This window comes from Cydia strobilella, chromosome 5 (assembly GCF_947568885.1).
Source record: "Cydia strobilella chromosome 5, ilCydStro3.1, whole genome shotgun sequence".
NCBI lineage: Eukaryota > Metazoa > Arthropoda > Insecta > Lepidoptera > Tortricidae > Cydia > Cydia strobilella.
Window position 1 is genome coordinate 9429682 of NC_086045.1, and position 26509 is coordinate 9456190.

Below are 26509 nucleotides of genomic sequence, written 5' to 3' on the forward strand. Positions count from 1 at the left end.
AACGGACGCCAGGCACTCCTTTCGTCTGAAAGCGGCCAGCCGGCCACCATTCCGTTAACATTTTGGCCCACCTGCCATCACTCTGCCTGGCAACATGTCCCGCCCAGCTCCATTTAAGTTCGGTAATGACGTATCCGACGTCTTGCGCCTTGGTCCGGCGTCGGATCTCCAACATTGCTCACTCGGTCTTGAAGTTTGATGCCGAGCATGGCGCGCTCCATGGCTCTGTGTGCCACTCGGATTTTATGCACAGCCTCCTTAGTGAGCGTCCATGTCTCGGCACCGTATGTCATGGTGGGCAGGACACATTGATTAAAGAGGCGAGTTTTCAGGCATTGTGGAATGTTAACGGGTTTTATGCCGGATGGAATGCCGCCCAACCCAGATGGATTCTCCTGGAGATCTCCTTCTGCTGATGTGTTTTGTCAAATGATAGAATGAACCAGTATGACAACTGTGAACTGTTAATGATCGTTAAAGTCGACTGAGAATGGTTGCCATGGTTGGACTTACATTTTCTGAATATTAATATATGTGGCAGTTTATTAATTTATATCATGGATACTAAACTACGTGCTAGGCTGCTAGGTATCTATGGTACGAGTAATACTATAAGACCAGCGAGGACTAAGCATGTGAATTTAGTGAACCAATAATTACAAAAAAAAATTACAAATTATTTTGGTGTTTTTTTTAGTTAACGGAACAGAATAATAACAAAATATGAAATCCTCGTTGATGTTCATATATGTATGCATACAGAACTAAATATGTGCAGATGTAGGTATGTCCTTAATTTGTTTTTTTTTTAACATATAACAGTTTTAGTTAAAGTATAACAGTTATGTTTATTTTTAACTACATACAAAATTAACTTGAAACAATGCATCATTTTAACTTGTAAGTACTTACCTATTGAAAGAGGGGGTAAGTGGTTTTGGACATTGCCCCTAATTATCAGTTAAAAAGCAACTAACTATCTTAAGTAGGTATGTTGTACCTGAATGTTTTTGGAATCTTACAATTTGATTCCCCATTTCGCTAGTCGTGACTAAACGTTGATAAAAATGTTAAATTAAACGGATTTGCGCTCAAGACGAATTTTTATTTTATTTTATCCTAATTTATGTGTGTTATAAATATTTTTATTTATCTTCATTTCTACTGATTACATAAGGTACTGATAAGGCAGTTTTATAATTGTTTAAAAAAAATACGCTTAAAGCCTATAATATATGGTGTATGTACTATGTATGCAGGGTTTTATTTTTACTTTTTTAGTAATGAAATATGGACCAAACGAAGGCCAATGAATAACCGTTTCGGAAAAATCATCGAAGGCTTCATAACCATCACAACAGTTTTTTGTGAAATCTATTTCATGTTAATTTTTTAAGTGCATGTCCAACTTTTATTTATACTTTTTGAAATAATCAACTTACAAAAATAGGATAGCGCGGTTCAAAAAAAATACACAATCGATAATTTCTCTGAAACCATAAATTGTCACTGAATATACCACATGAATCTAGTATAACTGGATCAGGCATGAGGGTGGGGAGGGGAAATGACCGAACGGGATAGTCTTATGTATTTTTCAGTAGTTAGCAGAGAAAGCGCTATTACTGTTTGTCCTTGTCACAGTCTCACATTGTTTCTTATTCCCCACCGTAAATTTAGTACCTAAGGTTTATGGTGGGCAACAAATCTACCCGACAATCATTTTGTCGCAGTGTGTATGTTCTGTCCCTCACGGCCGCACGCGTATAGCAACTATAGCAGATAGGACATCTATAGGATCCTACCATTTATGTATATGGAAGGTACAGTAAGCTGCAGAAATAACTGATCCCCCCTGCAAACAAGTTTCTATGCAGGGGAAGCAGATATCTCTGCAGTTTACTGTACATGGGAGTCAAATTGATAGCTCTTATTAAAGTCCTCTATCATTGTCCTTCGTTTCATCCTACCATCTACATATGTATACATTTCATGATTACTCCCTGGTGGAACCATATTTACTTTTATAGTCGATACTAGTAGGTAGTGACAGTCGAGCCGATGTGCTGATGTCATATTGCGGTTTCGTAATTGCAGTACATATTATAATCAACACCATTATACCTATAGAATATAATACAAACGTTTTTGTCTCTTACAATCATTAAAATTACAACCCCATGTTTACGAAGATTACCTAATGGAGTTCGTCTAGATAAATAACACATTGAATTTAAATAATTATTTGTTAGGTACTTACGAAGGGATATATATGAAGTTATGTTTGAAAATATTGTTAGTAATTATTTATTTAAGTAAAAACAAAATTACACTGCGTCAAATACGTTTCTTGACCCACCCTAATATGTTATTTATAAAAGAAATATCTCTATCCAATTACCTTTATTTGATTCTGTACATCATTGTATTGTAAACTGTGTGAGATGTGCAATACATAGGTGCAATACATAGGGTGTATTGTATTGTAATTTTGGATACAACAAAGCAGATTTTTCTTTAAAAAGTACGAATATCTTTAACAGCAAAATAATTTACATAAACAACCGATAAAACCATATAATTCCAATATGTACACCCTTAACAAAAAATACACTTTTTTGTTATAGCACAGTTGGGTCAGTTTGGTTGGTCAACATTGAAGAGCTCGTCTTCAAAAGACCAAAATCCTTCACCGGCATCTTTCTAACCAGAATGGATAACACTAGAAATTACTTCACTTAATTATTAAAGAGTCTAATTTTTAGAAAGCTTGAACTTTAAACATTAGCTGTCTACGGCAAATTAGTTAGTAGATAACATCATTATAACATATATGCATGAAGTAGTCTATCAGGATAAACATATACCTACTACGTATTTTCATTTAATTTCGAGCATTGGGTGAGCTTGAAAATCAAGTTATGATGTTAGTCCACATCCACAGTCAAACTAAATACAGTTTTGTGGAGCTTTGTTAAATTGTAATTTTAACATTTAATTATAGTAAGTAATAAAATAAATAATAAAATAAAAAAGTTATTGTAATCATTTTTATTTTGGATATGTATCAATCTGAATAACTTGCATTCAATTTGTAGTAAGTTCGAGACGTTTTTTTGGTCCAATAACGTTTATTTTTATATAGATATAAAATACTAATAAAATAATTAGATACTACATTAAATACTTAAATAAGTATTTGTGTTTCTTTGGCAAGCAAAAAGTGCGAGGTTAAGAAGTAATGAAGGTAAATTGGATTGTTTACATTATTTGCCATTTCTATTGAACTCCACTTTACATCTCTGTCATGGTATAATAATGTATTATTTAATATTATTATACCATGATCTCTGTACGGTCACCGAACCCTTTCAGGAAACAAGTTTTATGGAATGTTTGAACGTCGTTACCAATAATTTTGAATTAATTTTATTATTATACTGAGTGTAAGACTCAGCAAATAATCGATTAGGTATGTTAAAATTGGTAGTCCTTTTTTATTAGAATTTATTGTACTGATAATACAAGTCTTCTAACATTTCGTGAAACAGAAAAAGTGACTCGTAAAAGGTGTCCTGGAAAAGGAAAAATATAACAAGGAAAAAATATTATAGTGTTTTATAATTATGATAAGTGCAACTGCCTATTAAAAATTATCGATTTTGTAGTTTATGTTGATGATTGCCAATTTATACAGCTTTATGTGCAATGTGCAAGTTAAGGTAGGTAGATAATTTCGCTTCAATTTAGGTACTTTCACGACAGCAAAATATTTATAAACATAGCATTGTCAAAAAACTGTTCAAAATATAGCTAAATAAACAAAGTAACCTTGAAATGTGAAGGTAAACGATTGACATCTTATAATAATTTTATATACAAAGTAAATAAAATGTCTATACATATACAATATGAATTCATAGCGCGTAAAGGCTTCTACAAACGTTGCAACAAATACCATGCGATTTTAGATAATTGCCGGCTAAGGAGCAACGAATTCAGTTTTACGATCAAATGCCGCAATGTATTGCAAATCACGATTGTCGGTGATGTTTGCAGAAGCCATTAACAAAACAAATAGGATGCTGCCTGCAATACGGCCACATCTCAAAATTTATGATTATTGTAAATTAAATCTTTAATAAAAATAATAAATTATGTCTCCTTTAAAGAATTTGGTGCCCAAGTAGCCGTATTGCAGAAATGAGTTTCTCAATATAGGTAGGTACTTAGGCTGAATTCAGCAATACGAGTAGGAGCCGCATTCAACGTTTGTGTAAACTTTTTGTAGATGAAATTTCATTAGCTGTCATTATCATCTTATTTTCTTAAAATATACTTACTAAATAAATAACAACTTAATTCCAGTAACAAAACGAAATATAGTTACATTTATTTCGCTGCTTACTCACATAATTTACTAAATGATAAATTAATTACATTCTAACGACTTAAATACTAAGTTTATTTACATTGTAATTTTCAACCTTAAACAATATCTTATATGGCAAGTCAATAATACCTTTGGTTCGTGTTTAGGTGTACATAAAGTACATTAAGTTACAAGTGTGAAGAATAGGAAATTCGAAACGAGTGGCGATAAATTCAAACACGACCGAAGGAAGTGTTTTAAATCGACACGAGTTGCGAATTACCTATTCGCACATGTATCGTACAACGTTTTACAGTACATATGGCCCTTGAAATTTTCGTCATAGTTGTGTAATGTGCTAATTATCGCAATAGTGCGGTAAAGTAGTAGTAGTATAAAATGTACCTGCCATAGATATCTGTTAATATATGTATATATTAACTGATTTGGCTCTATAGAACCTATGTTCTTAGTGAAAAAATTATAAATGAAATAGATAGTATTTTAAATACATAATATATTCCTTGTTCTCGTAAATATGAGATCGTTAACTAGTAATTTGGCTCCTAAATGTAGGTAGACCTAAGGTTTTACACCGGAAGTAAATGCTGCCGAAACGGTAAAAATTGTGGGTAGTTAATGTTGCTTAACTTTGCTTTAAATTAAGTAAAATAAAATTATAATGGCGATACCTTAATTTTCTCGTAAGTAAGCTCAAGAATTCTTAAGATTAGGTAAAGTCGACGAAATATAAAGTGAGCCGATCTTGTTCAAACTTGTTCGTGAGATCGACTCACTTTAAATTTCGTCAACCTTACAGATGAATGTTACCGTTGTTTGGGACCATATAGATATGGGACCTTTTAATTTTATATTTAATAAAACTAAAATCTATTGACCGAGGAGCTAAAATTCTCGTTCGTACCCAAAGGGTAAAAACGGGACCCTATTACTAAAACTCCGCTGTCCGCCGATCTGTCCGTCTGTCTGTCACCAGGCTGTATCTCATGAACCGTGTAATAGTTTCTGTTGCCGCTATAACAACAAATTCTAAAAAGTACGGAACCCTCGGTGGGCGAGTCCGACTCGCACTTGTCCGGTTTTTTATCATTATAAAGAACCGAGCAGAAGTATGTAAGTGTGAGAATTTTTATAGTTTAGGCAGAGGTACATTATGCTGTGTAATAGCAAAGATAGATATAACTCCGGTAATAGACAGTAATAGTAAAATCTCAACTAGTATATTATAATCGCTATTTGATTTGCCTCAAAGTTTTACCGCATAAAATGCCAAATTTATTACCTCACGCGTACTCTGCAGAGATCTTTCTTAACCTTATAAACGAAGTACTTACATATAGGTACAGGTACAGTCAAGGGCATAAATATATATACATTCCCAAAGTTTCAAAAATATGTGTACGCTCTTACACCTTAGACAATAAAGTCGTGTTCACATATTTTTGAGCTATTTGTCCGGATCGATATTTTTGCCTTCGACTGTACCTACATATAGGTACTTACGTACACACGGGGCTTGCTACATACATAGTAAGTAGAAAAAACTATAATTTAGATTATAATCCGACACGAGAGACATTGGAAGAGATATCTGCATTACAAGCTGACTGCATCACAAAAGTATTCAGTCATAAATAATTAAAAATTACACTCTAAAGTTTTCCATGCGTAGTCATGTAAATGCAAGCATTTCCCCGCCAAGCATGACAGCATACAATAACAGTAACGTGCTATCATACCTACTAATATGAGTATACTTGGAGTACATTAGCAACACACATGATGAGTTCTGGTGAGTATGCATTTGGCACCCAACGTGGAACTGTGGTGCACTCTTCTGTTAGTCTGCTTTCCGGTTGGTGGGCCAAACCACGTGCACCTCGTGAAGAGGCAAATCTCTCACCACTAAAGCGTGAAAGGCCATGTTGGCTGTTGCCAGGATGTACTCGCAGACTGAGAAATAGGTGAAAGCTGGAAATTAACATTCAGTTATTATAAATTTAATTAACGCTACCGTTGGGTTGGGCAAATCGTAATTTCATTTCTCATGCTCTGTGAGTGAGTGGGTCATTAATGATCTATAAAGTGTGCAGAAAATGTTACTTGTCTGCTATAGGGCGTTTTACCATTCAAGTAAGTTTTTTTTTACCATAAAAATATAATTTGGTTTAAGTAAATGCTTTTGTTGTACAATTCCTAGTCTGATATAAATTTAACTCCCAATTCCATAAATAACGATACTTTAACTTAAATTGTTAATTGAAAGTTCCCTCAAGAAATGCTAGAAGTACTAGGATGGGTTGAAAATATTGACATAAATTCCTTCTGTATCGTAATTTGCAATCTTTCTCAATGAAGTACTTAGTTAGCTGATAATAAAATAGTTCATGTTTATTTTTTCCAAAAAGTATTGAGGTTTGAAGTGAGTCAGTTTTCCATTTTCATGAGAATGGAAAAAAATGAGGATCGAGTTGTCATACAGTTTTGTTTAAAAAGGAAAAACGGGAACCCACATTAAAACTGTGTTGCATCGTTTGCAACCTTCTTTTAGTACCGTCCGCACTTGGGTAGATTTCATACGAAGACGACAACGCGTCAATGGCGTGTCCCAGGAGTTGAAGACCTAATGAGGTCTCTATCCCAGAAACGACCAAAAAAGTAAAAATATTGTATTAAAAGACCGTCAATAACTACCTAGGGAGACAGCAGAGATTGTAAGCAGCTCGCCGGAATAAGTTTTCAATATATTACCAGAGTATTTGTCAAAAAGAAGCTTTGTGCACGTTGGCTGCCGCTGCAGCCCTTAAAAACGAAGACTCGCCGATTCACACGGCTACTACCCCAGCCACACACTCGACGAGTGGTATGGGAAGTAGTGAGGGAAGTACGCAGGACAGTATGGCGGCCGATGACGAGTAGCACGGCCACACTACGTCTCTGCCAACTTCACTCACTACCAGTATGTGGCCGAGGTATTTCGTTGCTATGGCAAACATTGAAGAATTTTGCTTCGAATTAATACTCCATTTGCCATATTTGCAGGAATTGGACCCCTGCGACGTAAGTGTCCAAATTTCATAAAGTGGCTAATACGACAATAAATCCACCAACACCAAAATAATTGTCGCCAAAATAGCAATTTTGAGGGCCTTTACAGAAAATTATATTAAAACGGAATAATGGCCCCTGAAAAGCCTCGGTTTAGTTGTATCGAGCTAGAAGGATATGTAGAAAATAAATTAGATTCATATAAGTATCTTTGTTTTTTCGTCTTAATTTCGGAAACTTATCAACCCACCTTCGTTATACTTAGTGTATATTACTCAGTATTTTTTTTAATACACTTATGTATTTTACTTTCCTCGTATTTGTTGTAAATGAAAAGTAGAGTGTTTAACTGAGGTGAAAGGTATCATTTCAGTCACGGACTATTGGTGACCTCACTGCGTTCGAGGGCCTCTACTACTACCTCGGCTGAAATTAGTTAAACAGGAACGTATGTCACGTCGTTCACGTTTTAAAGTGTTGCATATGAGAACGAGGAAATTGGGTCCCCGGGCCGGGCCTGAGTGCCCTGCCCGCGCGGCGCCCGGCGCGCCTGTTTGCGGGGTGATAATATTGGTAATATTTAATAATCTTATATTTTTTATTATTTCTTGTTTGAATTGTTCCCTAATGTTTTTTATTGTAAATGTACTGTAGTCTACTAGTGTGTAATAAAATAAATATAATGAGAAACTTCATCCCACGATATCTCAAAGATTTTATTCTGGTTTGCGCGACTGTATTAGCCTCGGACATACGAAATTATTGATCTGAACCTTTTTACGGTGTCACTGGTTATATAACCGACGCTGACCAATTTTTCTGGTGTTTAAGTAAAGCGATGTACTCATATTATAAATGTCTGCACAGAAAGGTGCCTCAGAATAATACCTTGGTGTAACGCCCTCGGTAGCGATTGCAGCCATGTAGAACAGTGGCCAATACAAACTTGTTAATATGCACCATTATCACAGATAGGATGCAGTCAACACGAGCGATCTAGTATCATGCTCCTATGTTTTAGTAGGTAAGTAAAGCGTCATACCTAAAGGCCTGCACAGAAGTCGATGCCTCAGGAAGAACACAATCAGCCCCACGGTGGCAGCTATGGCCACGTAGAACAGCGTCCACACAAGCTTGTTGGTCCGCAGCGATTCCACGGTGTCGCTGGCTATGCTGCCGACGCGCGCGCGGCACAGCATGTGCAGGAGCGCGGCTACCATGAACACTATGAATATCTTCTCGTGTACAACTGAAATATAATAACATTTTTATTTCTGTTGTTCTAAAAAGTGTGCAGAAAGTGATACGTTTCTGCACTAGAGCATTTTACTTTCCAAGTACCTTCATACGATTTTCTTTATTTTTTACGATAAGCAATTTAAAATTTGGTTTGAAATGGACTTGTTGTAGGTAAAAGTCTCAAATGGGGAGTTAAAAATCAGAATGAATAGTTTGAAAAACTTTATTTTTGAATTTTCCCATTTGCCCCCCAAAACTGGCCCCCATGTTGAAAATTCATTTGTTTACGTTACATGTCCGTCTTTGGGTTACATACTTACATATGTGTAGGTACCAAATTTCAACTTAATTGGTCTAGTAGTTTGGAGAAAATGGGCTGTGACAGACGGACAAACAGACAGACAGACCCTAAAAATGCATTGTTAAAAATCGTGTAAGGTGCGGAACCCTTGGAACGCGAGTCCTATTTGCACTATGCCGGTTTTTTAGTATTTGTTGTTATAGCGGCAACAGAAATACATCATCTGTAAAAATTTCAACTGTCTAGCTATCACGGTTCATGAGACAGCCTGGTGACAGATATACGGACAGTCAGGTGGACAGACAGACGGACGGACAGAAGGATAGACAGACAGACGGACATACAGACGGACAGACAGACGGACAGACGGACAGAGGAGTCTTAGTAATAAGGTCCCGTTTTTATCCTTTGGGTACGGAACCTTAAAAACACATGCATTTTACTTTCCTCGTATTCGAAATGAAAATTAGAGCGTTTAACTCGGGTGAAAGGCATCATTTCAGTCTCGGATTATTGGCGTTCTCACTACGTTCGAGCGCCAAACTACCTCGGCAGGAATGAGTGCTTTCATCCCTTGGTTAACAATCTACTTTTTATAAGTAGTCGTCTCGGCGTTTTGAAAACAGTATAGAAAACGGGGTTCGATTCCCGCCTCGAACTCGGTCACCGGTGGACTTTGTCACGTTTTCTTAAGTGTATGATATCTATTTAAGTTTATAACAACAGATATAGAAAAAATCCATAACCCAGGAATAAATATTTGTGTTAAACTGATAAACGCACAAGGGATTCGAACCCAGGACCTCCAGGAGGATATAACCAAATGAAGTAGCCATTAACAGGCGTTCCCCTCTGTCGAAAATACTCGGCCAATGGTCATACACAATGTATGGACTGGAGTTTATCTGACATGTCTACTTTTACGTTACCTACGTATACATTTGACGTTCCCCTCCCCCGCAAAAATCGGCAGACTACAGAAAATTACAGACGTGGCGTCTCCGCTTGGTTATATCCTCCTAGTTTATTCCTTTATAAAACATAGTTTTACATGTCAATCATGTCAAATTAATTTAATAAAATTAATTTCGTGAAGGTGTGGTTTAAGTACCTATAGCGTTGCCAAAATTAATATCAGTATCAGAGGCCGATTCTGATTAGACAATTTATTAAAGTTTAGATGTTGTTATAATACGACCATGACTCGACTCACAGTGCATCTCACGCGCACCATTAATTAAAGTGCGAGCGAGATGCCTAATGACATGACTTCCCACTGCATTTCGAGCACAGCTATTAGCGTGGGCGATTCGGAAGAGAATCGGCCTACGAGACGGGTCGATTTTAGAATACATACTTACAGTAATTTTCCCTATTGGAAACATATGTGACTCCGGTGAGGGCGCACAGCTCTACCAAGTTGAGCCAGTAGCAGGCTTCTCCTAATTGCGTGGCTTGCAATCTAACCTGTGGAAATTAAGAGTAAAAAAAGTTTAGGCGCGACACTAAATTCGAAGACATCTATAGTTATTTGTTATACAAGGGTGCAAAGTTGTATTTTACCCGCGAGTGTGGAATTGAAACATGAGCAAGCGAAAGCGTAGCGAGTGTTTCAACACACGAGAAGTAAAATACATTTGCACCCTTACTGTGTGTTACACACACACAAAACTTTTCCCCTCACTATAGCGAGGAAAGTGCAACATCCACAGGCGTTAGATCATCTTCATCACTGGAATCACTAATTTTTTTACGATATTATAACAGAAAACACTAGAAATTCTGATTTTTACGTGAGTCGGTGAGAAGAACAGTAAAAATTTTGTTGACAATGTTGACATTTCTGTTCTGACGTATGAAATGTCAACGATGCGTTTTGAAATTGCATCGACTCAACTTGTGCGTTCAGAATTATATTTAACATCATTATAAAAAATCTAACGTTTCTTATGGAATTTTAAGGTTTATGACTTAAAATCATTAAATAAAGCTAAATTTGGTATTTTTTATTAGATTCTCAAACCATTTATTTAATGATAATTAATATCGAACGAACCATTATCATGAGCGTTCTACGTTTTGTTATCTGTCAAGCTACTTAAACACGCTCCATCCAAGGTCAAATTACTTTCCCCACTATTGGATAAAACGCGTTTTTCCCCGCTTGTATTGAAGGATAAACGACAACTTTCCGAGCTAGTGAGGGGAAAAAAATATTATATAGCTACGCTGACGACATGGTGCTGCTCAGCCCCTCCATTAAGGGTCTGAGAAAGCTGGTTTCAGTCTGTGAAAATTATGTAAATTCTCACGGGCTGATTTACAATGTAGCCAAGACAGAACTGATGATTTTTAAGGCAGGAAGAGGTCCGGATAACATACCGGAAGTGAAACTGAATGGAGAGAAGCTGCGTATTGTGCAGCGGTTCAAATATCTTGGCCATATACTGACGGATGACATGAGAGACGACAGTGACATGGAACGAGAGAGAAGAGCTCTGGCTGTCCGTGGCAACATGATAGCCCGTAGGTTTGCCGGGTGTAGCAGGGGGGTCAAATGTACATTATTTAATGCATATTGTCTCTCTTTCTACACTTGTCAACTGTGGGTTAGGTACAGCAGGAAAACGTACAGCGCCATCCGTGTGCAGTATAATAATATATTCCGGACACTGATGGGGCTTTCGCGTTCCTGCAGTGCCTCCACCATGTTCGCGGAAGCCAGAATCCCTGACTTCTTCGCAGTGGTACGCGCGCGTATTGCTTCTTTTTGGGAGGGGATGCGCCGCTCGCAAAACACCATCCTTATGTCGGTGTATCGCAACATTAGGTTGTCATATGTTTAGGCACTGGCTTTCCGTGCACCAAAACGGGAACAAAAAATAGTGTAATACTATTTTAATTGTTTAACTTTTATTTTAAGTGTTTTGTTTTTAGTTAAGTATTCCTCTTGGCATTGTAACTTTTAAATTGTATGTTGATATGGGTGTACAACTGTACGTGTTGCCTGAAATAAAACTTTATTTATTTTATTTTATTTTATTATATCCTCATAAGCAAAATGTAATCTTATATGTTTCCTACTACTTATAATAGTTTAAGTGCTTAATTTGTATGTCATGTCCTTTTTATATTAATGAACAATAAAGAAGATTTGTATTGTATTGTATTGTATAATTTTAGCTAGCGTTTCACAAGATTGGACGATCACAAAACATTAGACCTACGTATATTTAGAGACCCAACCATAAATGATTATGCGCTTGATGACTTGAAAACAAAAGGTAACTTGGTATATTTATAGTATAGCTATTTCGATTTTGTCCCCTCCTGGGTGTGGTTTATCGTTTATTCATTTATCAAAATTTTCCAACTACAACCATCTTATCAGAAGGTTGTCAAAATTTATTTGAAAAGTGCTCTGAGAGGGACGAAGCCATTTGCTTCACTTGCACATCTCCGACGTCTGTATTACATATTGCTGAGTAAAGGCAAAAAGAAAATATGGGGCATTTTCTATGAATTGCCCCATATTTCCCGGCGTAAGCGCTATCGACAACCTTATTGTCGATGGCGCTTACGCCGCACAGCGTCGCGCGGCATTGTATTTCTATCGGAGCATCGTTAATAATGGCGTAAGCGCCATCGACAATAAGGTCCCTTTTTATAGAAAATACCACATATAGGATCGAGGGTTACTATATAGTAAATTTTGTAGCCACAGTAAATTTACTGCGATCTATCGACACACGATTAAAACTAAAAATGAAAATGTATAAACATACCAAAAAATATATACATATGAATAAATGATTTTTTTATTTGTATTTATTATTTTTATATGATTTTGACCCATGTTTTTAGCGATATGTGTTAAAATTGTTAAATAACAAACGAAACTGTCAACGGCAGTAGCCGAGACTACTCTCGGCTAGATGGCGTAAAAATGGATACTCAGAACAATGCCTATGCCAAAGGTGTAGGCGCCATCTGTCTGAGAATCAATTTTTCTTGATTTCCAAGGCACGTTTTTTCCTTAGACTTTATTCATCTTATAACGGAGTTACATAGGTCTTTGGTCAAGGTACCCGGCTATAGGCATATGTACCCGTAACAAATAACCATTTTGAATAATTCCCTCGATTACTTAAGGAACCCATTATCAGAGGGCCTACCGTGAACAACTTCGTTCATTCGTTCGTATATTTGCCTCTCTACCGTTCGAACATGCAAGAGCGATAGAGAGGCAGATAAATAAATTTCGATTTTACATTTTTGCAGTAGACCCTTAGATCCTAACTTGATATTTATGATATTTCGGAGGTCTTTCAGTACAGCAGTTAGTGCTTGTGCTCACCTCATCTTCACTAATATGCGCGTTCCGCTGCTTATGGTAGTTATAATAGAGGGAGCCGATGAGCAGCCTCGGCCCCAGGTGGAAGGCTATGCATATCCTCCACACGTACCGCTGTGGGCTGATGCCGGTAATCGCACTTATTGAGGGTACTACGTTGTAAACCTGGAAGTTAGATGAATTAAATACAATTAAAATCAAAGCACCGGGTAGTTAGACAGTGTTGTTATTGCATTAATCTACTTTTGATAGATTACGGCCCTGTTGTACCAAAATTTATTGACTGATCAGCGTCACTCGGCAGTGAACTATGAAACTTTTCATACGAAGTTTTAACGGTGACTGACGGTTTGGTGCAACCGAGCCTTAGTAGCATGGAGACTATACAGGGTGATCAATCCAAATGGGTCAATAGGGAGAAGTCAGAAACTATGAGAGATAGCGACATCTGTTCTTAGGAACCATGTCTTCGATTTTAAATTTAATAATAATGGCATTTTTTAACCGACTTCAAGATTTCAAAGGAGGAGGTTCTCAATTCGGTTGTATGTTTTTTTTTTTTGTTTTTTTTTTTATGTTTGTTACTCCATAACTCCGTCATTTCTGGACCGATTTTGAATTTTTTTTATTATAAGTATATACATACAGATTGGTCCCGTTTTTGTCAAAAAGCAGTTCTGATGATGGGATCCATGAGGAATCGAGAGAACTCCTCAAATATTAAAGGCATACATATAGTGATTTTAGTATTTTCATCAACAAATCAAGCACTTACATTTAAAAAGTGACATTTGAGGAAGTGGAACTGCTGATGATGATCAGAACGGAACTCTTCAATGACGCATAGTTGACGTTTGGCGATTTGTCCTCTTCGTTATGTTTGTTAAGCAAGTTAGGTTTTCAAGAAACATTTTTGTCAAGTTCGAGTTCTGATGATGGGATCCATGAGGAATCGAGGGAACTCCTCAAATGTGAAAGGTGTGACATTTGATGAAGTGGAATTGCTGATGATGATCAGAATGGAACTCTTTTATGACGCATAGTTTACGTTTGGCGATTTGTCCTCTTCTTTATGTTTGTTAAGCAACTTAAGTTTTTAAGACATATTTTTGTCAAGTTCGAGTTCTGATGATGAGACCCACGAGGAACCGAGGGAACTCCTCAAATGTGAAAGGCATACATATAGTGTTTTTTGTATTTTCATCAACAAATCCAGCATTTACATTTAAAAAAGTGACATTTGATGAAATGGAACTGCTGGTGATGATCAGAATGGAACTCTTAAACGACACATAATAGTTCACGTTTGGTGATTTATTCTCTTCGTTATGGACCCAGACCCAAACTTGGACCTGGATTTTTTTTGAACTGCGATCCTCACAGAACCGAACTGCTATCAGAAAAGTGGGTTAGGTTAGGTTAGAACTGTGACCCTTACAGAAACGAAATGCTATCAGAACATTAGGTTAGGTTAGGTTAGCACTATGACCCTTACAGAAACGAAATGCTACTAGAAACGTGGGTGGTTTTACCTCCTTTTAGTTAGGCAAAAGATGCTGTCTTTTTCATATCATTGTCTGGAGTGCACCATCAATAATAAGTAACCTTTCAACGGCATCCCCCATTGAAGTCGGTTTTTTTTTCTTAAAAATTATTTTAATCTTTCATACATAACCTTATACTTTCAGGATCAATTATACAAACAAATACTACACGCGATTACATAAAGAATATTGACCAGGTTCGATTCCCGGTTTTGTATGAGTTAAAAAAAAAAGTTTGAATGTCATTATTATTAAATCTAATATCGACGCCATGGTTCCTAAGAACAGATTTCGCTATCTCTCATAGTTTCTGACTTATCTATACTGACCCATTTATATTGATCGCCCTGTATAAAGGAGCAAAATCTCTATGTATGAAAAGTGTCCATTTAAAAACAGTAATTAGGCGGCGCCACCATACAACGAAATGAAAAGTCATAGATCTAGTATTTTATATGAGGGACAGTACATACGCAATGCGACAAAATTTAAAACACGTTTTAACATTCCTGACAACATACCAAAAACAACCTACGTAATTTGGTCGGGTTATTTGTTGCCCCTCCCCAATTTCATCTCTACATGATTATATACCTCTATAGTTCATGTCATACCCCAGAGCCGGAGAGATTAGGAACTATTATTTACAGCTGAAAGGTGGGCACTTTTGCAACAGTTCTTCCATAAGAGATTGTCGTCCTTTCTATACGTGCATCAAATTTCAACTTTATTGGTTCAGTAGTTTCAGAGCAAATAGGCTGTGACAGACAGACAGACAGACAGACGCACGAGTGAAAGTTTTAAGAAATACTTTCTGTGCCCTAACAGGGTTCATGTGTGAACGTACCCTAATGTAACATCTGTTTTGTACCACATGATTAATAAGCAATAAATTATGAATTATGAACCTGCTAGTACTACCTACCTAGTTGTTTTTATCCCCCTTGATAAGTAATATAAGTGTATACCTATACTAAATACATATATCGTATGTAGAGCTTCTAAAATAATTATTTGTTTTACAAGGGGGCAAAGTTGTTGTTTAACCCCTCGTGCTATTTATTCTCAAATGATTTTTACGTCTAAGACACTAATCCGTTAAACAACAGCCATTGTTTCTATTGTGGGAGCGGTCGGCCATTGTGTGTCATTGTGTCTGAGCGCGTGCCACGGCGCGTGCCATTGTGTCTGAGCGCCGTCCATAATGGCACACAATGGCCGACCGTTCCCACAAAAGAAAAAATGGTTTTTGTTTAACAGGTTAGGGTCTTCGTATAAAATTAAAAAAATATAAAATTTCTTACTTTAATATTGATACCCGAGCAAGCGAAAGATTGTAAAATTAGCGAGCGTAGAAAGTGGTTCGAAAATAGAAGCTCGAGCGTTACGAGACGTTACTTGCCTTGAAGGCACGCAAACTGCCGCCTAGTGAAAGACAAAAATTTTCACCACATCAACGCGAGTAAGTTACTAACTGTAAAACATTACAAATCAATCAATCAATCCAAATAACCGCTATTAAATATTTATCATTCAAAATCATCACTTAAAAAAAGTCAATTCCGCCAGCCAAAACTCAAACTTTCTCATAAGATTTTGAAGTATCAAGAGAGCCTTTACCAGCTGGTATGGTGAGTTATTTTACCTTTATTTTTATGGATAACGTTTACATTGACAAAAACATCGACGGTGTAGGTAAATACCTAATTTATGTCTATTTTTATATAAATTTGCCCTCAACCAACCTTAGGCACCTACTTAAAAAAGTAGGTACTCATTCTATTTATATAAATGTATTAAATAATTACGTAGCATGTGCAAGTGTCAGGTTATATAAGCTGCATAGACCTAAGTAGTTCTGCTGCATGCTAAGCACATGTCCTTTTCATCCGTAGCGCTGGTATTGGTACTTGTGTAAACATACCATTATTATTCAAATTACTCATTCAAAGAATTTCCTCGCTTTATTTATATACAAAAGATAAATGGCGCGATTAAATTATCATCACGCCTATCATAGCTATCTAATAAATTGCCTGTTAGTGTAATGCAGTGAAAATATAATTTCAGGATCCTACTGTTTTGTTGTTACCTACTTTCTTAAGTGGACTACTAATTACTGTATAACTTACCCTACAGTGAGTTTCATGAATATCATCTGCTTGGAATATAGACGCTGTCACATAACAAAATATTAAAGCACCAAGTGGAAGCCACAGAGCAGCCAAGCAGATCTCTCTTAGGCCGCATTGCCAAAGAATTCCCTAAAAAAAACATCACAGTTACACAACACTGTCTAATGTTGGAATTTTGTTGTATTATCCAGGTTTAAAATGTTTATCACCTGCAAGTCTAATGTCTTAACAGTCCTAACTTTGTTGCACGTGTGGTTTGTGCGGTCATTCTCGTCAGGCACATCCACGTTCGGCGGTGACTCTACATGTGCGTCAATTACCATTTTATTCACACTATGCACTTTTTGTTCAGATCTTACATATTCTTTGAAAAAAGGCCAATGTTACTGTTACCTCTACATGTAACTTACTCATTATTAAAGTTTAAAACACTTTTGAATGGCACCTGGAGTTGTAATGTTTGATTCTAAATTTTGAAATTTGTGCGTTAGGACAGAATGGGTATGTAATAAAGAGAATAGTCCAATGCATAAATGCGTGTGGATGACCCAAGGCGTGGATTGAATGAGGTTATTTGGACCTGCGCACTAGGTGCGAACAGAGGGGCGCGCTCCCCTTCGACAAGTTGAAGCTTCTCTGGAACACTAAGTAATACAGGCGAAGCAATGCTTTTATCATACAACGGGTTGTCTGAATGATTACATTACAATCACGTATCCGTAAACATGCAGGCTGCTCCAAAGTAAATGTCGTAAAGTGTTAATTACCTACTAGGTAATTACTAGTTTGAAATTGTCTATATTATTATAACCAGGGGTTGATCCGTTGATCGTTAGCCGTGCGAACTAAATGCACCAAGTTTGATCCAAGAAACAATTGTACCAAGCGGCAGTGCCAAAGAAAAAAAGTCCTAAGTGAATGCCTCTGTAAAAGCTTTTCAGCATGCATTTTCTTATTCATTTAGGTAAGGTGCACTAGGGTAATTCCGAATGATTTTTGCACTAGTTGATAAGGTGTATATGTCTCCATGAACCAGTCAGTATAGCAGAGTTTTTAGACGGAAATAGTGAGTAACTTACTTACTAGATGGTTTAGCCTAACAATCGATTACAGAATTTTTCATAAATAATGTAAGATTTTTAAAATACAAGCGTTTCAAATCTAGTTTTTTGTTCGTTGCGAACGTGCAATTCCGAATTGGTTCGGGTAAATCCGAATACACTTGAAAACGAGTTTAATGTGTATGTCGCATAAGGTACATATTACTCTTTTGATTAGAATTACCCTCCCTGCTCTTTTTACTCGATTAGGCTAATAGGAGTACTTATTCATGTGTGTGTCAAGCTTTTATTTAGGAATTACCCGATCAGGAATCTGTGGTACTCAAACTTTAATGACACTTGCAGAGGACAAAATAAAATTCCGGCTTGAAATGCCACGAATCGAGGAAAACATTCCCATACAATATGTATGAAAATGAAAACTTTTATTTTTTTAAGCCAATCGATTTCATTCCTATCCAGTATCAATAGTTTCCTAGGGGTCGACTTATGATAATGTACCTACTTACTAAAAATCCACATATTAAAGAAAACTTTTTCCATACATGTGGAGCAGAATTTACTATGAGAGAAAAAAAAATAGCCTGTGAAAAATAAAAGTTAATTTTGATTTTTTGAGAACCACTGGCTGTCACTTTGAGAAAACAAGGTCGGGTAATTCCGGAACACTTTGTGACACGGAATTCCCCACTTCGGGTAAATCTGAAAATGTAATAAAATTCAAGCTAGAATAGTTTGAGCCCATTTAAAATGGCTAAAAAACGATAATCTCTTAAACACAAAAGCAGTCAATTCATTTACTCCCCAAATTACAGAGTTAGCGATGGTCGTCTAATTCCGAATGTCAAAAAAGCGGGAATTTTTCACCCGCTCATTAATCTGATGCGCCACACGCGTAGTTTCGTCGCTAGCGTCCCGAGCCTTCTAACGCGGGGAGGGAGATACTTGAACGTCATAGGGAGTGTTGCCAGAGCAAATAATGTAGCCGCGTTTAGTAGATATTAGTAATTTTCGGAATATCCCGATTTTCGGAATTAGCCGAGTAAACCTTACCTATATGCTCGGGGGCCTTTTATATTTATTAATTATTTATATACTTAGTGGGTGTAGGAAGCCAGGCAAGAGCGGTTTTGACTGTTTAGGATGATCTTGCAGAAGACCTTAGAAGAAATCGAACACAAAGTGTAGTCCAATTCATTTGATTAGGGTCGGCGACGCGCATGTGACACACCTGGGAGTTGCAGGCATCCATGGAAAGCAGGTGACTGCTTACCATCAGATGAACTGTATGCATGTTTGAGTTGAAATTTGGCACAAATATTATTCTGTATTATGATTTGTGTTTTTAAGTAGTCACACTACTACATAAATAGGGGGTATTACTGCAATGTTTTGCCAACAGAGTGCAGCACTATCACATATTGTAAACCATAAAAGTAACTTATACATACTATGCCTTAAACAATTTTTTGAGAAGTTTTTATTTTACTAGGTATGACATTGATTCATCAAGGCGGTTTGTTTACAGAAAGCCTACCACGTATGGACGGTTGAATTTTAAATTATGAAATATCAACTATCTTTTCTTTCCCATTTATACTCACCTTATTATTTTATTTTATCCAGTATTTATAAAGCTACTTTATTATAATTTTCTTGTTAAAATCATGCTTTGTATAACATTGTATTGTACTTACTTTTCCTGTAGGTATGTCTTTACAATATGTGCTTGCCAATATATAGATATAGAGATAGAGTAGATCTTTATTTGCATACCAAGCAGTATGTTACATAGGTACATAATGGACCCTGGAAGGGTATGGCAAAACATGTTATTCTTATATATATTATATTCATTATATATCTTACATCAAGCAAATATTATAATAAAGTTGTTGATTAATGGGTACTAGAAAAGCAAACTTTCGATATACCAAATTATAATATATGACCCTGTTTACATATTGATTAGTGTTTAGTGCGAGTTTATACATTTGTAGCAAATGTATGAAGTCGTACTAAACATTAATCAATATGTAAACAGGTCCTGTAGGTATGAATATTGACGTTAATGCTTCTTGTTCAGATTTACAGATGGCGCTTCAAAATGGATACAAAAAAGTTCCACGAGAGGGCTCTCTTCTCCTATATATTATACTACTTTTTGCGGTATGGAAAGGACAACTATCTCTATCTCTTATGTTATATCTATCTTTGCTCTTATGGCAGAACTTATGCAGAACTGTTGCAAAAGTGACCAGCTTTCAGCTGTAAATAATAGTTCATAATCTCTTCGGTGGCGCTAGGTAAGCTCTGGGACCAAAGAGTATTGTAATATATAAGGTATAATAATTTGTAGAGATGAAATGGGGGAGGGGCAACAAATAACCCGACCAAATTATGTAGGTTGTTTTTAGTATGTTGTCGGGAATGTTAAAACGTGTTTTTAATTTTGTCGCTTTGCGTATGTTCTGTCCCTCACGGTCGCACGGGCGCACATTGTTGAAAATGCAACTCAAACATCCCTCGATGACACATGTCAAAATTGCCTATGTATATTGTATCTGTGGAATTTTTCTTCTTCCACCATGACTTGATAAACTAAAAGTAGCTCTGTACGATTTAATTATTAATACAAATAAAAGAAAGTGTTGTGTATTAATTCATCTTTAATTGAATAGAAAAACCTGCTCCCCATATCATATTTCATCAGTTATGGGCCCAGGCATCGTTGTTGCATAAGAAAAGAGAATCTAAAAAATACGGCGTTAGTACAAGTGAGAAATTAAGAATACAAGATGGCGAATGAAAATTTTAATCACAGATATAATATAGAACAATTTAGTGGTGATGGATTCAATAACTGGTCCTTTAGAATCAAAAGCGTGATGAAAGAATATTCATGCCTGGAGGCAATACAAACTGTTAAGTATTCTGAAAGTAAAGAGAACGAAAAAAAGGAAGCACGTGCGCAAGCCATTTTGATTGCCGCTGTGGCGGATAGCCACTTAGAATATGTTAGACAGGCCACTGCATATGAAATGTTCAAGAATTTAGAAGACAATTTTAAAGATAAAGGAATAAGGAGCAAATTATTTTTGAGACGACAATTAAGTGACATAAAATATAAAGATACAACATCATTAAAAGAACACCTTACAAAAATACAAGAAATATGCACACAACTAGAAGAAGCCGGATCAGTACTGACAGAAGAAGAAAAAATAAACTATGTCCTTTTATCAATGCCCAAATCTTATGAATCAATAGTTACAGCTTTAGAAACCATCGGTGATTTGAAATTAAACACAGTGAAGGATAGATTATTGGCCGAGGAGGAGAAACAGAAAAAAATTCAATGAATATCAGCCAAGTCAAGTACAGCAGTTAAATGCTTTCAATTGTTTTACATGTGGTAAGCCCGGCCATAAAAAGTTTCAATGCAGACAGAATCAAGGATTTATTCAAGGACATGGACGTGGCGGATGGAGTCAAGGATATGGATTTAATCAAGGACATGGACGAGGTGTATGGAGTCAAGGATATGGAATTAATCAAGGACATGGACGTGGTGGATGGAACCAGGGAAGAGGCTTTAATCCAGGACGTGGACAGAGTGGATCATACAGAGGAACCGGATTTAACCAAGGACGCGGTTGTGGCAGCCAAGGGAGAAATAGAGGATCGAGCCAAGGACGGAGTACCAATTATGTTGAAGATAATGATGAAACGACGGCATTCTTCTGCGGAAATGTAAGTGGTGAACCAGATTTAAAATTTTATGTAGATTCAGGCTGCTCAGATCATTTAGTGTACTCCCTAGACCATTTCACTGAATATATCGAATTTAAAGTGCCAAGAAAAATTGCAGTTGCTAAAAATCGTGTAACGTTAGAGGCCTTTGGAATAGGAAATATAGAAGTAGTGTTCAAAGTAGGCAAAACTGAAAACAAATGTATAATAAAAAATGTGTATTATGTTCCAGATGTAAGAAAAAATTTATTATCAGTGTCTAAAATGGAAAGTGTTGGGTTGAGGATTGAATTTGCTAATGGAAAGGTACGAGTATATAAATATAATTATTTAATCATGATTGGAAATAAAGAGGGAACACTATACTCAGTTGAATGCAAAATTAATGTAAATTCGTGTCAGTTAACAAATACAGAGGATACAAACTTATGGCACAGACGTTATTGTCACTTAGGCTCACAAAATTTAGATGTACTTGTGCGTAAAAATATGGTAGATGGTTTATCTGAATTAAAAAATAAATTTGGAAATGACAGTTTATGTGAAGCATGTATTTTGGGAAAGAGTCGTAGACAGCCATTTAATAAATTAGGGACTAGAGCTAAAAAACCTTTAGAATTGGTACATTCTGATGTCTGCGGACCGATTACACCTGTGACTTGGGACGGTAACAAATATTTTGTCACATTCATAGATGATTATACGCACTTTACGATGGTATTCTTAATAAGAAATAAATCAGAGGTTTTCAAAAAGTTTGAAACTTATTATAATACAGTAACAAAACATTTTAATTCAAATTTGTTAAAGCTGAGAATCGATAATGGCCGTGAATATCTTTCAGATGAATTTAGGGATTTTTGTAATAGGAATGGAATTGTCATGCAGCATACGGTACCATACAATCCAGAAATGAACGGAGTCGCAGAAAAAATGAATCATACTCTAATGGACAAAGCAAGGACTATTCTAATAGACTCTGGCATGAAGAAAGAATTTTGGGGTGAAGCAGTCTTGTTTGCAACATATGTAACAAATAGAAGTCCAGTTTCAGGAAGAGAGAAAACACCATATGAGCTATGGGAAGGACGTAAACCTGATGTATCAAACTTGAGAGTTTTTGGATGTGCTGCTTATAATCATGTGCCAAAAGAATTAAGAAGGAAACTTGATGACAAAAGTAAGAAGATGATTATGATTGGATACAACATAGGAGGTTATAAGCTTTTTGATGAAGAAAAACAAAGAACAGTGACGGCAAGAAATGTAGTTTTTGATGAGAGACCTATAAAATCGGACAAGACAATTAACATACCAGCTTATGACACTTTGGAAGAGACAGAAGACAAAACTGAACAGGAAAATGAAGATTTGAAAATAAAATTGACAGAAAATGAGACAGAAGAAATTGCAAATATAGAAATATCGAATAATATACAAGAAAATGAACCAGAAAAAGAAGTGAAAAGTAATGAAAGAGGAAGAGAGAAAAGAAAAATTCAGAAACCTAAATGGCAAGAAGACTATGTGCTTGATTTAGAAGAAAATAATGACGAAGCGTTGTTTGCTCTACTTAGTAGTTACTATGAAGATGTGCCAATGACATATAATGATATTCAAGAAAGAGAAGACAAAAGAGACTGGGAAAAGGCCGTAGTTGAAGAACTGAAAGTATTGGAGGAAAGCGAAACTTTTGAGATAGTACCAAAACCGAATGAAAAATTATTAGATGCAAAATGGGTGTTTACAAGGAAGGATACAGGAAATAATACTATCTGTAAAGCAAGACTTGTAGTTCGAGGTTACCAACAGCAAGAGAAATTTGAAGATGTGTACTCGCCAGTTTTAAGACTACAGACACTCCGGACATTGTTATCAGTTGCTGCCAGGAGAGATTACCATATACATCAGATGGATGTTAAAGGAGCGTTTCTATATGGAAGAATAGATGAGGATGTGTATCTTAAACCTCCAGAAGGAATGAATATACAGGATGGCTGTGTACTTAAGCTTAAAAAATCTTTATACGGTTTGAAAAAGTCACCGAAATATTGGTATGAAAAATTTAATGAGACAATCATTTCATATGGGTTTAAAAGATCAGATAATGACTATTGCTTGTTTACTAAGGGAAACTTATACTTACTTTTATATGTAGACGATTTATTGATCCTCAGCGATAACTTAAAAGATGTAGAGTCATGTAGTATGTGTAAAACGGAACGCTCTCTTCTGCAGTGTCGGGTGTTGTGTATTGCTACGCTCCAATAAAATAAATCTACAAAATTAAGTAGTTTTAATCCAAGATACAATATTGGCGACGAGGACACTCGGACAGCACGGTGCAACGACTAAATTAACCAGAAGAACATAAAATCGGTCACAAGTAAGAAATAAATTACTTCAAAATATGTGATGATAATGGCGGTGGCAAACGCACTTTGAGGTTATCTACAAATTAAAAGGTACCTTGATAAATCGTTGTTACTAACATTCATGGACCGACTGAACGTGTAATGAAACGTTATTATGACAGGTGTCACTGAGGGTAAGAATAAAAATGATAATAGTTTGGCAGAAGCAGAAGACGCCGATGTTCTAATATCTTTGGTAAAACAAGGAAAAAGGAGTTACATTTACCGGTGTGGAAAAGACATTTTAATAAGAATAATAAGTGAAGAAGGTTTACAGTGCCCGGAAAATCCAACTGTGGACGCGTTAAGGAAATTGTTAAGTGATTACTACCAAAATCAAGTGCAAACTGTGCAAAGCCAACCTAAAATTTTAAAACACAAAATCATGACAAACTACGAAATAAAACCATTTAACGGAGACAATTGGGAGGTCTTCGAGCAACAGTTAGAATCTTTAATACTCTTAAATGATGTACCAGAAGAAAAAAAAGTGGCATTGCTTATTACTAAAATAACCTCAAATGTGTTTGAAACACTACAAATTCTATGTAAGACAAAAAAACCAATAACATTAACTTACAAAGAGTTATGCGACACGCTAAGAGAAAAATATAAACACACTAAGACCCCACTATTAGACAGGGCCGAGTTTAGACGACGCAACCAACTCCCTACGGAGTCAGTGGATGACTATGTGTTAAATCTCCGAAAATTATCTCGGAAATGCCAATTCAAAGATGAAGAGGACCAGATTAAAGAAAAACTTGTTGACGGAGTGTACTCTAAGCTAATTAAATTTGAATTGATGAAACAAAGTGCCGAGGCTAAATTAGAAGACCTTATAAAATTAGCAAAAACAGTAGAGTCTGCATATAAGCAAGCCAATGGAGAAGAAGAAACTAGCAATATTTCATATGTCAAACCTAATTCCAAAATGCCAAGACAGAGGTATGCACCCTCAAAGAAGAATAATAATAATAACACGAAAAGTAAGTGTTTCTGCTGCGGAAAAGATAATCACATGAAAAAAGATTGTACACTGAAGACAAAGTTTTGCTCGGAATGTGGTCAACAAGGTCACATATATAAAATGTGCCCAAAGAAGTATCGACAGACAAATATGTTGGAGGTAACAAATGAAGAAAAAACGGAGGACCAAGGATTGGAAGACATAAAAAACTTATACGAAGAATATCCAACTTATACCTTTGACAGAGTAAGTAGGATACCACCACATTTTATAGAGCTGACCATAGGTCATGGACAGAAAGTACAGTTTGAAGTGGACACTGGTTCCGAAGTGTCAGTGATGCCTCTTAAATTCCACAAAAAATATTTAAAAGAATATACTATGGAAAAATCAAAAGCCATATTTCGAAATTTCGACCAATCAGAATCCCAGCCTCTGGGCATTATTTGTAATGTACCAGTGCAGTATAATAATAAATACAAAAAATTAAATATATATGTGTCGCATGACTCAACACCTTGTTTAATGGGTCGGGATTGGTTAAGTCAATTAAATATGTGGCCTCCAACTTTTAAAAATGTAGCTTATTGTCATCCTAATATATTGGTAAAAAATGTTTCAGATGCCAAACAACTAATTGATCAGGAGTTCGCAACAGTATTCAGCCCTGGGTGGGGTACATTCAGAGGTGAAGCGATTTCATTAAAATTAAAAAAAGATGCCGTACCCAAGTTTCTGCCTGTTCGTCGTGTGCCGTATGCACTGCGAGATAAGGTAAAACATGAAATTGTTAGATTACAGCAAAATGGTCGCATAGTGCCAGTCGAACAGAGTCAATGGGGTACGCCGGTAGTACCAATTATAAAACCAGACGGCTCTGTAAGACTTTGTGGGGACTATAAAGTCACTTTAAATCCAAATTTGGAAATAGACCATTACCCCCTCCCACATGTGGAGGACATTTTTGAAACTTTAAAACAGGGAGAATACTACTGCGAGCTCGATCTTCGGGAAGCTTACTTACAAGCTGCTTTGACTGAGGAGAGCCAATTGCTAACCACCATTGTAACAGAATTTGGAACATATAAGTACAAATACTTACCCTATGGAGTTAATACTGGGCCTGGGTCTTTTCAAAGACTAATGTGTAAAAAACTGATAGGTATACCAAACACAATTGTGTTTATTGATAACATCTACGTGGCAGGGAAAAGTTTGCAAGAAACTTATGAAACCCTGGTCAAAGTGCTTAAACGACTACAAGAATGTAATTTTAAATTAAAACCAGAAAAATGTA

General features: G+C 36.2%; 2 protein-coding genes across 3 annotated transcripts in view; one reads left to right on the forward strand and one right to left on the reverse strand.

Moving 5' to 3' along the window:
- The window catches only part of LOC134741701 (troponin I), a 443517-nt gene that overhangs the window by 309621 nt on the left and 107387 nt on the right, over nucleotides 1–26509 (forward strand). The window lies entirely within an intron of this gene.
- Nucleotides 5188–17656, reverse strand: LOC134741850 (post-GPI attachment to proteins factor 2-like). The gene is made up of 6 exons (XM_063674744.1): nucleotides 17224–17656; nucleotides 17012–17143; nucleotides 13339–13500; nucleotides 10343–10448; nucleotides 8484–8690; nucleotides 5188–6364 (listed from the first exon to the last, which is right to left on the reverse strand). Exons 1-6 carry the CDS (start codon nucleotides 17335–17337, stop codon nucleotides 6234–6236), a joined length of 852 nt encoding a protein of 283 aa, XP_063530814.1. The 5' UTR covers nucleotides 17338–17656; the 3' UTR covers nucleotides 5188–6233.

Coding starts and splice junctions, on each gene's coding strand:
- LOC134741850 (XM_063674744.1), bottom strand. CDS start 17,337: ATGGTAATTGACGCACATGTAGAGTCACCGCCGAACGTGGATGTGCCT. Junction 10,449..13,338: donor CGCATATTAGTGAAGATGAG/GTGAGCACAAGC, acceptor TAATTTCCACAG/GTTAGATTGCAAGCCACGCA. Junction 8,691..10,342: donor TTCCAATAGGGAAAATTACT/GTAAGTATGTAT, acceptor ATTATATTTCAG/TTGTACACGAGAAGATATTC.